Here is a 16,124-nt window from a genome sequence, read left to right on the forward strand (position 1 = left end):
TAAAAATATGAAACAGTAGGCGAGAGAGGTGGACAAATCGGGTAAAAGGAAGGGAAGGGATGTGGACAATACAAATAAGTTGTCTGCAACCTTTGTTATTCTTCAGACTGAAGTCACAGATGTATTGTTATGATATTGGACTTCTTTCTTTGTGTTCATGTTCATAAAACCTTTCTTTCCAGAGCCCTGGAGGTGAATCCCTGCCTATTCATTTCCACTTACTCCCTGTGCGTATGTCTCTGTTTTGCCTTAGATACATTTTTCTTCTGTAGCCCATACATATGCAGGTTTGAATAATTTGAGCTCCTAAATAGTACCAGTATGAGTATATGTGCTTTGTGATGGAATAGCATTTTAAATTGAGTCCCAGTTTGTGAGAAGTGATTAAGAGACTCTCAACTGGATAAGCAGGAAAGAAAATGGGTAAATGGAACAAACTGAATTTTGATACACTTGGTGGTCTGATGTCATTCTACTCTGAAAACCCAGAGATGGTTCCATGACAACTTCCAAAGTGAATTATAAAACACATTTCTCTATGTATTTAAGGAGTAATTTCTGTCTGAGCAATGTTCAATTACATAATCAAAAAATACTAATATATTCACAAATTTTATTTAATTAAAACTGTTCTAATAACATGCATATTTACAATTAATGAACCTTTAGTTCACACGTCATCTTTCATAGTGGAACAGTATGGCAAAACATTTTACACAAACACTGAGTAATTTTATAAAATAAGCTTTAGTTAGCCGTAGAAGAAAAGTGAGTACTTGCCTAGTTGATAAAAACTGATTTTTTTATAGGAGTATAAGGCTCCTTGGGTTACAAATAATGGATAGAAATGCAAACTTTTACTTACATGGGCAAGATATTGAAATGCATTTAAATTATGGGAGGCATGTCTCACAGATAGTTGAAAACATTGGAAGCCACAAAGCCATAAAAAATGTTTATATGTGATGTATGTGTGGCATAGACCTGTGTTCTGGAACATCTGATTTAAGAGCTTTGTAAGTGAGTAGCAGGGCTTAGAAGAGGATTCTTAAATGCACAGAAATCCAGCATCATCAGGCAGGCACAAGGATTGTTCATTCATGGTGTCTGGTATTGTGATTTAAGCAGAAAGATGGTACATCACTTGTATTAAAGTGTGATATTACTTTTAATGACGATTAGCAATGACAGTTGGAGTAATCTGTGTGAGAAGTAATTAGGATATGGCTAATTTCTTATTCTAGGAGATTCACAAGACCAAAGAGATTGATGTTTTTCTTTCCAAAGCCTTTTCTTCAGGTACAACATTGTGCTTCCATTCAAATACATTTGGTATTATGGGGCTTATTGACTTTTTTTTTTTCTGTGAGCCAGACCATCTCCACAAGCTGTCTGAGGTTTCCTGCCAGCAATTGGAAATCTGCAATAACTTTAAAAAATAGGAAAGTCACCAGGGTAGCAAAGCTTGCACTCCCACTAGGTGGAAAGGCGATGAGGTAAGCACCACCTGGAGGTATAATGTGCCAGTAACTACATACTGCTGCATAGAAGTGAGGTACATGTACACTGGGAGCATTGTACTCGACAAAGAAAAACAAACCCATGATTGAACTATATATATATATATATATATATATATATATATATATATATATATATATATATATATACAGTGTATATATATATATATATATATATATATATATACAGTATATATACTGTATATATACATGCTCCATTCTTTACTACAACAAAGTCATTCATATATCTTGCTTTGATTACTGTAATTCTATTCTCCTTGGATTTCCAGCCAAGGGAATTCCAAGACTATAGTATTTAGAAAAACTTGGGTGCCAGAATTCTGTCCCATACCAAACCCTGAGAACACCTTACTTCAACACTTCAGGAAATTCACTGGCTCCCACTTAGTTTCCTTATTGTTTTGCTCTTCATTCCCATTTATTCACATTGTGTATCCCATCTTCTCTTTGTCTCTTGATGGACCTCACATTGAATGTTGACGGTCCAAAGCTAGGGCACGTGTTGCCTTTCTGTTATGTCAGGTCATTTTTTCGAACCTGCTTAATCCAGACCAAGGTTGTGGGGATGCTGGAGCCTATCCCAGCTAGCATAGGGTGCAAGGCAGGAAAAACATCATTCCATCACAGGGCAAACTCACACACACACTTCTAAACACCAAACACACATCAAACACACCATGTATGTCTTTGGACAGTAGGAGGAAACCGGAGCTTACAGAGAAAATCCATGCTGACACAAGGAGAGCATTGCCTTTAAGTGATGTGCTCAATTTTGCTTCTTTTAAGAAACAATTAAAAATTTTTTAATCAAGCATTCTCATTTTCTTAACTATCGCATGTATTTGTTTCATTTAAGATTTCTTTATATACTTTTATTGTTTCTATATATTATATATACACATACTGTATATATCTATGTTTGGTTCTGTTTTATATTTTGCTTGATATTATTCTTAAGTTTTACGCTACATCCTTGGGTACTTTGAAAAGTGCTATTAAAATACTATTTATTAATATTTATTATTGCTATGAAATCCAACAAAGTCTTTGATTTTTGATCTCATTAAATGGATTTTTCTAGGTACTGTACCCTAATCTTGTTTATTTTCCCTTGACCAAAAATAAATGTTTCAAGAGGATTAAGGTTCAATTTTTGAAAAAGTCTGGATAATGAAACCATCTTTGATAATACATCATTTAAAACTTCTTCAAAACACTGAAGATCAAGTAGAAGCAGTTTCTAACTGTTTTTAGAAACAGGTTCATTATTAGTCATTAATCTGACTGTTGAACTCTGATAAAGAGTAAAAGCTGAAACCATCAAAGAACTTTTAATCAGCTTTCTACCCTGTCTTTGAAATTAATGAAACAGAAGATAAATACCTTTTCCTTAAATATATTTGTTTTCTACTTTGATCTTACAAATATAATTTAAAGTAAGATTCAAGATTCAAGAGTATTTATTGTCATTTCATCCATATACAGTAGTACAGCATACAGTGAAATGAAACAATGTTCCTCCAGGACCATGGTGCTACACAGAACACAGGACAATGAAGAATCCACGACACATAACATAAAGACACATAATATATAACAAGGTGCGTGTGAGTCAAATGTGCAACCATATGCAACATTGCAGAGCAGAACACATATATCAGATATCGGACCGGTCCATGAGTGTTCAGGAATCTGACTGCTTGGGGGAAAAAATTGTTACACATTCTGTTGGTAAGGGCCCGAATGCTTCAGTACCTTTTCCCAATGGCAGGAGTGTAAACAGTGAGTATGAAGGGTGTGATGTAAAAGTTTGTGAATTTCCCTTTAGGATTAATAAAGTATCTATCTATCTATCTATCTATCTATCTATCTATCTATCTATCTATCTATCTATCTATCTATCTATCTATCTGTCTATCTAAATGTCCATAATGGAAGGAAGACAGACACCGATGATCTTCTCAGCTGTCTTCTCTATCTGTTGTAGGGCTTTACGATCCCTGACTGTGCAATTTCCAAACCAGACAGTGATGCAGTTGCTCAGGATGCTCTCTATGGTCCCTCTGTAGAATGTTATTAAGGGTAGCTGGTGGAAGATGGGCTTTCCTCAGCCTACACAGGAAGTAGAGCTGCTGCTAGGCTTTCTTGGCTAAAGAGCTGGTGCTGTAGGACCAGGTGAGGTTCTCTGCCAGGTGGACACCAAGGAATTTGGTGCTATTGACAACCTCCACAGTTGAGCCATGAATGTTCAGTGGCAGATGGTCAGTCTTAGTCTTAGTCTAAAGTCAACAATCATCTCCTTTGTTTTGTCTACATTCAGACACAGGTTATTGGCTTTACACCAGTCCGTTAACCGCTGCACCTCCTCTCTGCATGCTAACTCGTTGTTGCTGAAGAGACCCACCACAGTCATGTCATTGGTGAATTTTATAATGTGATTTGAGCTGTGCATTGCTGTGCAGTCATGAGTCAGCAGTGTGAACAATAATGGACTGAGCACACAGCCTTAAGGGGCTCCAGTGCTCAGTGTGGTGGTTTTGGAGATGTTGTTTCCAATCCTGACTGACTGAGGTCTCTCAGTCAGGAAGTCCAGAATCCAGTTACAGAGGGAAGTGTTCAGTCCCTGCAGGCTCAGCTTTTCAGTCAGCTGCTGAGGAATGATCGTGTTAAATGCTGAGTTGTAGTCGATAAACAGCATTTGAATGTATGTGTCCTTATTGTCCAGATAAGTGAGAGCCAGATGGAGAATGGTGGCTATTGCATCATCTGTTGAACGGTTCCGGCAATAATCAAACTGCAGGGGGTCCAGTGAGGGGGGGCAGCAGGTTTTGATGTGCCTCATGACAAGCTTCTCAAAGCACTTCATGATAACGGGAGTGAGTGCAACGGGACGGTAGTCATTGAGGTTGGACATTTGTGACTTTTTTGGCACAGGAACTTTGGTGGGGGTTTTGAAGCAGGTTGGGACAATGGCGGTGCTCAGGGAGCTGTTGAAGATGTCAGTAAAAACATCTGCCAGCTGGTCTGCACATTCCCTTAGTGCTCTGCCAGGAATATTGTCTGGTCCTGCAGCCTTCAGTGGGTTGACTGTTTGTAGAGTATTTCTCACATTGGCCACGTTCAGATTTAATGCGTGGACGCTAGGAGGAGTTGTGGTCTTCCTCATCATCACGTTGTTCTGTACTTCAGACCGTGCATAGAATTTATTCAGCACATCTGGAAGGGAGGTCGTCACTGTCACAGGTGGGTGGTGTTGCTCTGTAATTAGTGATAGCCGGGATGCCTTTCCACATGCTCCGTGCGTCTTTGTCACATAGAAAAAGTCCCTGGATTCTCTGGGCATGTGCGCACTTTGCTGCTCTAATGGTATGGGATAGTTTGGCCCTCGCTGTTCTCAGGGTGATTTCATAACCTTCCTTGAAGGCAGAGTCCCTGGTCCTCGGTAGCACACACACTTTCTTTGTAATCCACGGTTTCTGGTTGGGGGGTGCAGTGATGTACTTGGAGACAGTAACGTCATCAATGCACTTATAGATGTAGCTGGTCACTGATGATGTGTACTCCTCCAAGTTGATACAGTCGATGTTGGTTGCAGCCTCTCTAAACATGCCCCAGTCAGTGCACTCAAAACAGTCCTAAAGAGCAGAGATGGCTTCTGCTGGTCAGGTTCTCACCTGCTTCAGAACTGGTTTGGTGCATCTGATGAGCAGTCTGTATGTTGGAATTAACATGATAGAGATGTGATCTGAGTTTCTGAAGTGGGGGCAGGAATATTTGTATAAGATCCATCATGTTTGTCCCTCTCGTTGCAACGTCCACATACTGATAGAATTTAAGAAGCACTGACTTGAGATTCGCATGATTGAAATATCCAGCGACAATAACCAGTCCATCCGGGTGTGTATTCTGTATGTCTGTGATGGTGCTGTACAGTTCCCAGAGCGCTTCGTTAGCATTAGCGCTGGGAGGTATGTAAACTCCAATTATGTGGATTTTGGTGAGTTCCCGAGGCAAATAAAAAGGTCTACATTTAACAATCACAAACTCCACTAGCGGTGAGCAGTAGCACAGAGTTCCTGCACCATGCCGTGTTGATATCAACACGCAGTCCACCACCGCTAGTCTTACCGCACAGAGTAGCATTTCTGTCGGCTCGAAATGTGGCTAGCCCATCTTGCTCATTGGCGGCATCCGGAACTCTGTTGCTGAGCCATGTCTCTGTTAAAACAAAGACACAACAATCACTAAACGCTGGGTAGTTTGCTGGAGTCGAATGCAGTCCAATTTATTGCCCAGGGAGCAGACATTAGAAAGTAATATGGACGGGAGTGCCGGCTAGCTTTTAGCCTAACATGGACTCTTTGTGTTCTTTGTGTTTTTATATGAATATCGATAGCAGTGAAGCGTCTCATGTTGATATACATGGACACTAGTTGTTCTGATGTCCATGTACTACTGAAAAGCAGAAAAAATACAAAATGACAAATACTACATAAAAACACTATTTCGGTCCTCTTTTCATTAGTTTAAAGATTGATATGTAAGAGAGGAGAAAAAACATCTCTATTTTAAATATCTTTCCTCTGCTGCAATACCTGTCTTTAAATGATATTGTCTTTGCTGGGCCAGAAATAACATTTATTTATGTATTTATTTTATATAAAGAAGATTCCAGCCTAGGGTATTTACTCTGAACTAAACTGACAGTTCACAGCATTACACATGCCCCAGTGAAAACAAGTGATGCCTATTAGAGCCACAGAAGATTAAATTGTTCTTTCTGAATTCCTCTTAAAATTGAATTGAAATGAAGTTCAGTGTCAGGCAGCACAGATCCCAACAACAATTGAAAGTTAATTTTTTTTTAAAATTGTACCAGCACAATTTTAGAAAATATTTTGCCCCTCTGTGAATATCATTTGTTAGTGCAGCTTTCATTTATTTGTGCCAGCTAGTCTTTGCCAGGTGCACTTAGGTCCAAAGGCCATAGGCTTCCGCACACAAACAAACATCACAGGAAACATTTGATACTGTTGGGGCAAAGCTAAGAACAACAAGATAAGCAGCTCTTGTTCCACAGGTCTTTCACAGCACTTATACTGTATCTGTTACAATGGAATAACATACTTTACTCATTTCTGTTTATTTTCCCTGGCAGCTTTCTCCAATGATCTTTCTGAAAAGCTGTGCATTGCTTTTTCATTTTCTTTATCACCTTGAACATGAAACAAGATGATATCACTTCATCCACTGCTTACTAAATGGATGCTAACAATTATATCCTGTTCGCTGAAGCCATCTGTTGTAGCAAAGTTGGCTCTTATACCACCAAGTATAAGTAGCACAGTGGAACAGCATTTAAATGCACATCTCCATATTTCACACATCAGTCATGGATTTATAGTGTTCATGTAAATAAGGTATGTGTTATATAACCTTAAATACTAGTACATATAGTCCACTTGATGGTGATTATGCTAAAATGCTAGTCTTTTCTGTGGTATATTCTTACAAAATACTTTCTTTTACAATCATATCAATATATATTCTATTGCTTGTATTTGATTACTAAGGCTAACATAACTTGTTTGTTATCACAGGCAAGAGGTTTAATTAAAGTAAGATAGCTTAGATGAATGAATATTTATTTTTACTTGTGATTCACAGTTGATTCTTAAGATTTATTCTTTTATTAATGTGTTTTATGTTTATGTAAAAACTCGAGAACTTCATCAGAAATTGTCCATATTTTGTGTGAAAGAAACCAAGCAAATGCCAGTAAGAGGATGTTTTAATGAACTAGGTTAATATCCTTTAAGGTCAAAAGAGGACAAATAACACATCTTGTTTAATCTCAGCTTGTATGGGGATCCATGTAAATAATCTTGATACCAGTCCAGTGTTCTCCCCAGAATTTTTTTCCAGCCAAATGGGGCGGGCTGGGGAAATTGGGGGGCAGGGGGGGGTGTCTAGATTAAATGTGCACTATTTTTATTAGTTAATTATTATTAATTATTTTTCTAGTGCTCAGTATATTGTGCCAGAATATTTTCATTAAATTTAAGAAGAATCCAATTCAGGATCCTGCAACCCTAACAAAAATTATAACAATTGTTATGACATAAACCAAGAGGCACAAGTATTGTCACTGTCGGGAAGAAAAGTAAAAACAATGAAAAAAAGTATAGGAAACCTAATGAAGAAAAATTTAAAAATATTCTTCAAAGCCAACTTGCATATGCAGAAGGTGTCTTCAGTTTAATACTTATTCTTCTTTTCTTCCTAGAGGCCCAGTTGTCTGCAGCTTTCCCATAATCAAAGTCCCCAGGATTTGGGCCCTCCAAGGAGATCAGCATGAGATTATTTAGCGTGCTTCGATTCATGCGATTTCTCAAACATGTCTTGATCCTTTTAAGGGCAGAAAACCCCCTTTCGCATTCAGCTGTGCTCACTGGGATCACTAGCCCAATATGAACTAGTCTGGCTAAATGTGGAAACGACTCTTTGAGCTCTGATGTCACTGCCATTTTTAGTAAAATCTGTTTTGGACTGAAGTCTTTGTATGATTGACTTCTAATCATTTTTGACGTAACTGTCCATTGTTGCCTGCTACTTTCATATTTTAAAATTGGAGGGCTACCATTTTTGGAGTAATGATCGAAAAGAATTTCAGCAGACTCACTTGAATCGTGAGTTTCTGCATTGAAAACTTTTGAAAAGCTGGAAATAATTGGCATTTCAGGGAATCTTGCATCTAGGTGCCTGACAACTGTCTCTAGGTATTTATCATATATTGCAGTTTTGAATAACATTACATCACTCTGTGTATAAACAATGCGGAGATCTGACCATTGTTCTGTCAGACAATGATGAAGGCTTTGAAAATATCTCCCAGGAGTGTCTTTTAACTCCATGATGGACAATTTTGTGGCTAGCAAAATTGGCTCAATTTCGGTAAGATTGACATCTTGCCTTTGCCAAGCCTTAGATAAATTGGACAACAAAGGTAATACGTCTGAAAGCATCATCAGAGAGGAAACAAAATTGTACGTTTTAATACATCTGCTTAATCCTTCAGCTGTGATGTCATTTCGTTCAGTGGCCTCTCTTTCTAGCGCAGCTATGACACTCATCATACATTGTCATAGTGACTGTACTGCAAAGTCATGAGACAGCCATCTAGTGTCACTGGCCATTTTCTGCTTAATCTGGGGAATGTTCAGAATATTTTGAATTTAAACCGTTAAACCAGCCACCCTAACTGATGAATTTTGGAAGAAATAGAACAGCTGCCTTAAGATGTCATTCAATTTTGTTAAATAAGGTACAGAAGCTGCTGCTTGGGCACTTGCAAGGGCCAATTGGTGGTTTTACACAGTGGCAGTTGACCAAGATTGCAGATGTTTTATCTTTAAGCAGTTTTGCCACACATTTCTGTTTCCCAAACATAACAGCCGCTCCATCTGACCCTAGTCCAACCAGATTAGCAGTTTTCAAGTGTCCATAGTCTCATTCAGTGTGTTGGTTATAGTCTCCGCTTTGCCATCAATCATATTGCGAGTTGATACAAAACTAATTCTGACCACTTTAGTGACCTGTCAAACATATTTAATGTAAATAATTAATTGTTTTACAACTGAGATGTCTCATCACACAGAATACTGAAAAACTTTCAGCGTATATATTTTTCAGTATGTTAGATGTTATTTCTGATGCTAAGACATCCAGCAGCTCTTGCATTATACTTTCAGAGGTGTAATGTGCATTTTTATAAACATTGAGATGTTGTAAAAAGGAACAACCCATTTCTTTACAGTGTTCTAACAGCTTTTCAAACAACGTTGTATGTGGCAACTCATTTTTTGCCAACCAATACATGGATCTTAAAGCTCCCACGAAGGCATCTCTCTGTAAGTTATTTAACACAGATACAGATCTTTCAATTTGACCCATTCCAGTTTGCTCTAGTACACGCTTTCCTAAATGATCATCAGAAGACTCAATGTGTGTTTTACATTTTTTCATGGTCCAGCAAGCTTTCTTTTCAAATTCTTGTGCATGGCACATTTACCCAAGTTAACTCCCTCCTTGGGGGATGTTTGTTTGAATATTTCATGCACAATGAGCACCACATACTATTTTCTTTGACCATTACCCAATCAAAATCTTTAAACCATTGTTTGTTTATGCCGGATAAGCAGTGCTTTGATTTATCAATTGGCAGAGTGTGCTGAAGAGATTTCCTCTGATGGACCAGCCTCTGCAATGTCTTGACGCTACAGAGGCTGCACCTTCATTAGTTGATGCTGCACCTTCATTAGTTTGTGGCGTCTCTTTTCTGAAATAACTGCGCAGTGGTGTTTTCTGAAAATTATTTTTGCTCATGTTGGTAGAACGTTTGGAAAAAATTAAAAGTACCTATGAATAAGACTTTTGAGTGGGAAAGTGAGAGCCTGTTGGATATTCAATGCACACTTGCACTAGGACAGGGTAAGATATGAACGAAAAAGGAATGGCAGATGGGCCACTTTAACAAAACTACAGAAGTGTATTAGGGCCACGGTGAAGAAAAAAATACTATATGTCCAGAATAAAGTCGACATGTTGACTTTATTCTCGACAATTCCACTTTTCTTGCCGTTTAGGCTGAGATTAAAGTCGACATGTTGACTTTATTCTCAACATTTCCACTTTAATCTCGATGTTTGTGATGAGAATAAAGTCGACATGCTGACTTTATTCTCAACATTTCCACTTTATTCTCGCAGTTTATGTCGACATTAAAGTCAACATCTCCACTTTATTCTCATAGTTTATTTTGTCATTAAAGTAGAATGTCGTAAACTAAACTTCATCTTAAAATCAATGTTTAATTTACTAGATTTTTTCAAACCCCATCATAAGGTAATGTAATACATTAAATGCTTTGTGTTAAGTGTTCCCCGACCGAGTCGTTAATCACTACGCACTTCTAAAACGGACTTCCTCTTGCACTTGCACCAGCAGGGATCGCTGCACAGAATGCCTTCATGTGATGATATTCCTGCTCTCTGAACATTTACAATGCTAAGATAAATACTTGTTATCATTTTCGTGATGAAATGCTTTAAAGCAGGTATTAAACATGCACGGTGGCGTGGCTGTATTGCTGCTGCCTCGCAGTAAGGGGTCCCCAGGTGTACGTTCAGTGTAGAGAACTTTATGGCAGGTGTGACGAGGCTCCAAAAAACTGGATGCATGAATGGGTATCACAGAGGTTTAACTTAAATATTGTGTAAATGTTGGGTTCGTGATCTGGTGGTCTGAGACACAAACACAGAATTCAATGGACATTCTTCTGAGCGGGCTTTCTTTATTGCATGCATGCTATCTCTATCTGACATACCAAAACCCCAATTCCTATCATTCCTTTTTCTTTCTCCACAAAGAAAAGAAAGTCACCACATGATAACACAAAGCATTTAATGTGCTACATAATTTATGACGGGGTTTGAGAAAATCTAGTAAATTAAATATTCATTTTAAGATGAAGTTTAGTTTATGATGATCTACTTTAATTGCATACTATGAGAATAAAGTCAACATGTCGACTTTAATCTCGAGATAAATGTCTAGAATAAACTGGAAATGTCGATTTGATTCTCGACATAAGATAGCAGCAGTACACAGCATAGACATAGAATTACTAGACACTGCATGACCAGCAGCATTGTATGTCAACGTCGCCGCCATATTGCGAGTGGCACTGCTGTGGAATGAAGTAATGGATAAAGATGCCTCACGCATGTGCTGCTTGGGATTGTACAAACACCTGTATGCTCCAAACCAGATCCCGGGGGGATTACATTTCATAGGTAAGGCTGAACAATTGTTTTGGTTATATTTGGCCATTAGAAAATCCTGTTTTATAATTTTACCTTTAGCTATGCCAGGCTAAGCTAGCAAAGCTATGCATTTATCTGTTCAAATGAGCCTCCAAACAACCTTTTGGCTAAACGTATTTTGTTTGGGCTGTTTCTATAGAAATAGAGCTGCAGATGAGGATCTGAGTGAGTGAGAGGAGTGTCAGTCTGTAGGAGAGCAGTGAGGTTGTGGAGAGCTTTAAATGTTAAGAGCGGTATTTTGTATTGTATTCTGTAGTGAACAGGGAGCCAGTGAAGTTAAGAGAGAATAGGTGTAATATGTTCAGTGGATTTAAAACAGGTTATTAGCCTGGCAGCAGAATTTTGAAGAAGTTGTAAGCGATGGATACATTTTTGTGGGATGCCAGATAGAATAGCATTACGGTAATCTATACGTGGGGTGACTAAGGCATTAACCAATACTTCAGTACTGTGTTGCGTAAGAACAGGACGAAGTCTAGAAATGTTTCGGAGATAGAAAAAGGCAGTCAAGAAATGTTACTTATATGGGAGGAATTATTTAATAATAATAATTATTATTATTAATTGCCATTATTAGTGTATAAATGGATATAAATTATTGCATTTAAACGATTCACCAAAATCTGTTGTATGTAAACGATACTGTTTAACAGTTATTGTTTTTTCATCAGAAAACCCGGTTTCCACGTCTACCTGTATTAGTTTAAATGGCACTTTTGCCACTTGCAGTGTGGTGGATGCGCTGATGTATCGTGTCGACTGGGCAACATAGTGAATGGGGCGTCTATCTATGTCTATGGTACACAGACTGCACTGACACTGAACAGAGATGTCATTTCCTGACACCCTTTTTCTGATATCTGACAGGCTGGTTCCACTAACCTTTTTTTATTTTATCAGTCCTCCTCTCTCCTGCCCACCTTCACATCCTCTTTTCTTGTGAAGTCCCGCTCTGCTCCCGCTATTAGCATGTACAGCCTCCTCTTGCCCGCCCACCTCTCTATTCTCCTCGCTACTGTAATTAAGCTGCTCTGCCTCCTCTATTACCATTTGGTAAAGTGATAAAGTAGCATTGGCCAGACCGTTTGGACCCAGTTGACTTTTTGTACCTCAGATCACTGGAGAGGATGCCACCTCGATCATACCCACTCCTCTGAACAATCAGTGAGGATGATCCATCCCTAGAGCACCAATCTGTCATGGGACCAATCAACTTTACAGATGGTTGGGTAATAATATTTTCAGTATATTATAGGACTAATATCTATGGACCTTTTGGGTCACCTGAAGCTTTAAAATGAAATCTAGTTAAATATGTGGATGCAAATAAATGATTTTTCTAGGATAAGTACTACAATGGAACTCTGTCAGATTTATTAGAATTAATACACAAAAATTGACACATCCCTTCTCTCTTCCAATGCATACTACGTGCGTCTTTGGCACACAGATTTTTTTCTTGACTTCTAATTTCACCCACAATCCAAAGACTGCCGGAATAACTGACTACACAATAGTGTTTTTTTGGAAATATAGCTATTTGTGTATAATCTCTTTATGCATGATCAAAGGTGTAGGATGTCACCATACCTTTGCTGCCTACAATATTTTACTGTTTATTGTATTAATTAATAGCTCTGATTTTCTTTGATGTCAGATTTATTAACATATTATACCTCAGATCAGACTCACTGCCAGTTCTTGTTGTTTTACTCACCAGTGTCCCATCCATTGCCAGTTGATAACCGGGATTTCGAGTCTGTGATGTCCTTATGTGAGACTAGAAAGAGAACTACTTCTCCTTTTTCATTCTTGATGGGTACAATGTCCAGTAAACACCAGAACTGAGCACCTGCCATAGCAATAAAGAGAAAAAAATTAGTTTAGTTGGTCTTGGATTACAAAAATGTATGCTCTTATTTGATTTGCACTTGGCACCCACCATAAACATTGACAACAACGGTCTATCATCTGACTTTTGTACATAAATAGCATACTACAAATGCATTTAAATCAATGGATTGCAATCAAAAACCTCTAATGTAAGTTATTTTTTCCAGAATGGCTATTTTAGTAGTTTGTAGTTTTTTCAACTGTCTCTGGGGGAAAAAAAGCAAAAAGATAAGAAGCTGTTTTATTCTGATCATTTATATTCGTTGGAACACTAATGTACAACACAATTGAATCATAAAATACAGTATCTACTATATACAGCCTCTCTAAAGAGAAATTGAAGATTAATATGGATAAACAGTAAAGCCATCATCCTCTCAGCTTTGACCAAGGAAATCTTACCAGATACTGTATTGTACAACAGTAAAATGAATTACTAGCAGTACCTGTGAAGGAATCAAAGAAGGTTTTAGTATATCTTCAGTATACCTGACCATAATCACATTGGCTATTCAGTGGTAAATATGATAATCGGACTTGATCTTTCTCAGCAGGAATGTTTAAACTGTCTATCATTTAACTACAGGATAAGTCATTTTATTGCTGTTGTAAAAACCAAGAGATTTTATAATCGACTCCATGTTTTTGTGAAGAATATCATCCCACACAGTACTGATCTACAATATGTCTTCACATTATTGATTAACGTAGTCTCAGTTATAACTTATAATGACAATACTGATATCATTAGCATATATTGATCTATGTAATTTTATTATTTTTACTTTAATGATCAATTCCATTCTTCAGACCTGATGAGGAAAACTTCCCAAAAGATCGATGTCTATCAAGACAATTTTATCAATGTCTGACTATTGATTAAGTCACTCTCATACTAATAATATAATTAAATCTATTTATTTTGTTCATACTGTTCAAAGTAAATTAATGATGTTACTGGCATTAATCTAAACAATTTCATGATTCATTAACTGATCAAAATGCTCATACATTATGTGCATTGATCAAAGCAATCAGATCAAGACACTCTCATACTTCACTCTGCATTGATCAAAGTTGCTTTATTAAATCACATTAAAAATGAAATGATCCCCTTTCCTTTTATAAAACACATCGAGATATCACTATTAATTTAATGTAATCCTTCACTCACTATTGATCAAAGTGATTGCCCTGTCAGTTCAGTGGCGATTTCTAATTATAATTAACAAGTCAACTATGAAAGACAGGTGTTCCAACTAGGGTGGGGTTTTCGCTGCTGGACAGATGATTTTGATTACAACACAATAAAATAGAATTTACAAAGGATCACCAAAGGCTTAATTTTATTTTAAACAAATTATTGTAGATAAATATAGATATACATAAACAAACTATTTGTGAATTTCCCCTTGAAATTAATAAAGTATCTATCTATCTATCTATCTGAAAACAAAAGTGTCTGCATTGTGAAATTTAGATGTAGATTGCTTTACAATAAAACCATTTTATATATGCATGTAAATAATCAAAATAAAAACAAGAAAAACCTTGTTTGTGTCAATCAAGTCCTGCTTGGTTTTTAATAAAAGCATTGCCAAGATTGTGTCATAAGGTTGAATATCTTGATTGGCAAATAACAGTAGACTTTGTCCTGTCTTATTACTCAGAACTGAAGTGTCTGATGTATCAGTATGGTGTGCTAAAATGTTTAAACATCTCAACAATGAGTGAATGGCAGGTAGCTGTGCATGGTCTTCTGCCTTAAACATTAACTAAAGATTACCTATTGATTTTTTAGCAAGTACTAAAACCTATAGAGCAAAAGGGCAGGTAAGAACAAAAATACAAATAACACATTTTATATTACTGTTGAAGAGATGGTGTTATGTCCCAGTTGTTTTTTAAACAATGCTTCATTCTTGCATGTTTTTGTCATATAATTTTTAATATAAAGATACTCTCCTCAAATATTCCTAAAAGCCTCTTGTTTTGCCTTCTACAATAACTAATCTTGCAATCATAGTAACCTGTATTTTTACTCAAATCTCTCTGCTACACTTAAACTCACTTATAGACGAAAACCCCGTAATTGAACCAGACATTTTACTTGTCACAAATATGCCATTACAAGTCTCAAATGACATAACCTGCCTAGCAGCTGACCTTTGTTGGCTTTTAATAATCATCTTTAAAACTCTACTATTCAGAAAGAAAACTCACAGTGCTATAAGTATGTAATAAATTCCATCAGTCACGGCACTCAGACTCGCACTGGAGATGTGCATTTTATGTTCTTTTGCAACCTTAAATCCTCTCCTCCCTTACTTCCAGAAAAATAATTTTGTTTGATTAGTGTCACTAAAGTTTGCTTGTTGCATTTTGAAATACTTAACTGTTCTCCCTTTTTGTTATACAATCTTTTAGGTAGCATCATTCTATAAGATGTAAACACCATTGTCCATGGCATGAAAGAATTTTATAAAAGCCAATTTGTTAATAAATGAAATAAACATGGGGGTGTTAAGGTACACTATTGTTTGTATATTTCCAAATGTCACAAAAATCTCACAGCAGAAAACAGTTATCTCAAGACATAAATTTGTAATCTTTCTTTAAACAGTAATACATGCAGAAGAGCCAAGATCTGTACTTTGTGTAAATCAGCATATATGCTTTAATCACTCCCTTAGTTATACACCTGAAGCACTCCTGAATATTTTTTCAGATACAAAATACCATTAGTTGTACTCATTTCTGATTCACAAAAGGCTCGTCTAGATTGCCTGCTTGCATTTCCTATAAT

General features: G+C 37.0%; 1 protein-coding gene across 1 annotated transcript in view; it reads right to left on the bottom strand.

Annotated features, from left to right (window-relative positions):
• Window positions 1-16,124, bottom strand: part of kcnh3 (potassium voltage-gated channel, subfamily H (eag-related), member 3) — a 605,399-nt gene that overhangs the window by 199,989 nt on the left and 389,286 nt on the right. Inside the window, exon 3 of the mRNA XM_039756314.1 lies at window positions 13,143-13,277. Within this exon, the coding sequence (XP_039612248.1) occupies window positions 13,143-13,277 (135 nt within the window). The remainder of the gene's footprint in view (window positions 1-13,142; window positions 13,278-16,124) is intronic.

This window comes from Polypterus senegalus, chromosome 6 (assembly GCF_016835505.1).
Source record: "Polypterus senegalus isolate Bchr_013 chromosome 6, ASM1683550v1, whole genome shotgun sequence".
NCBI lineage: Eukaryota > Metazoa > Chordata > Cladistia > Polypteriformes > Polypteridae > Polypterus > Polypterus senegalus.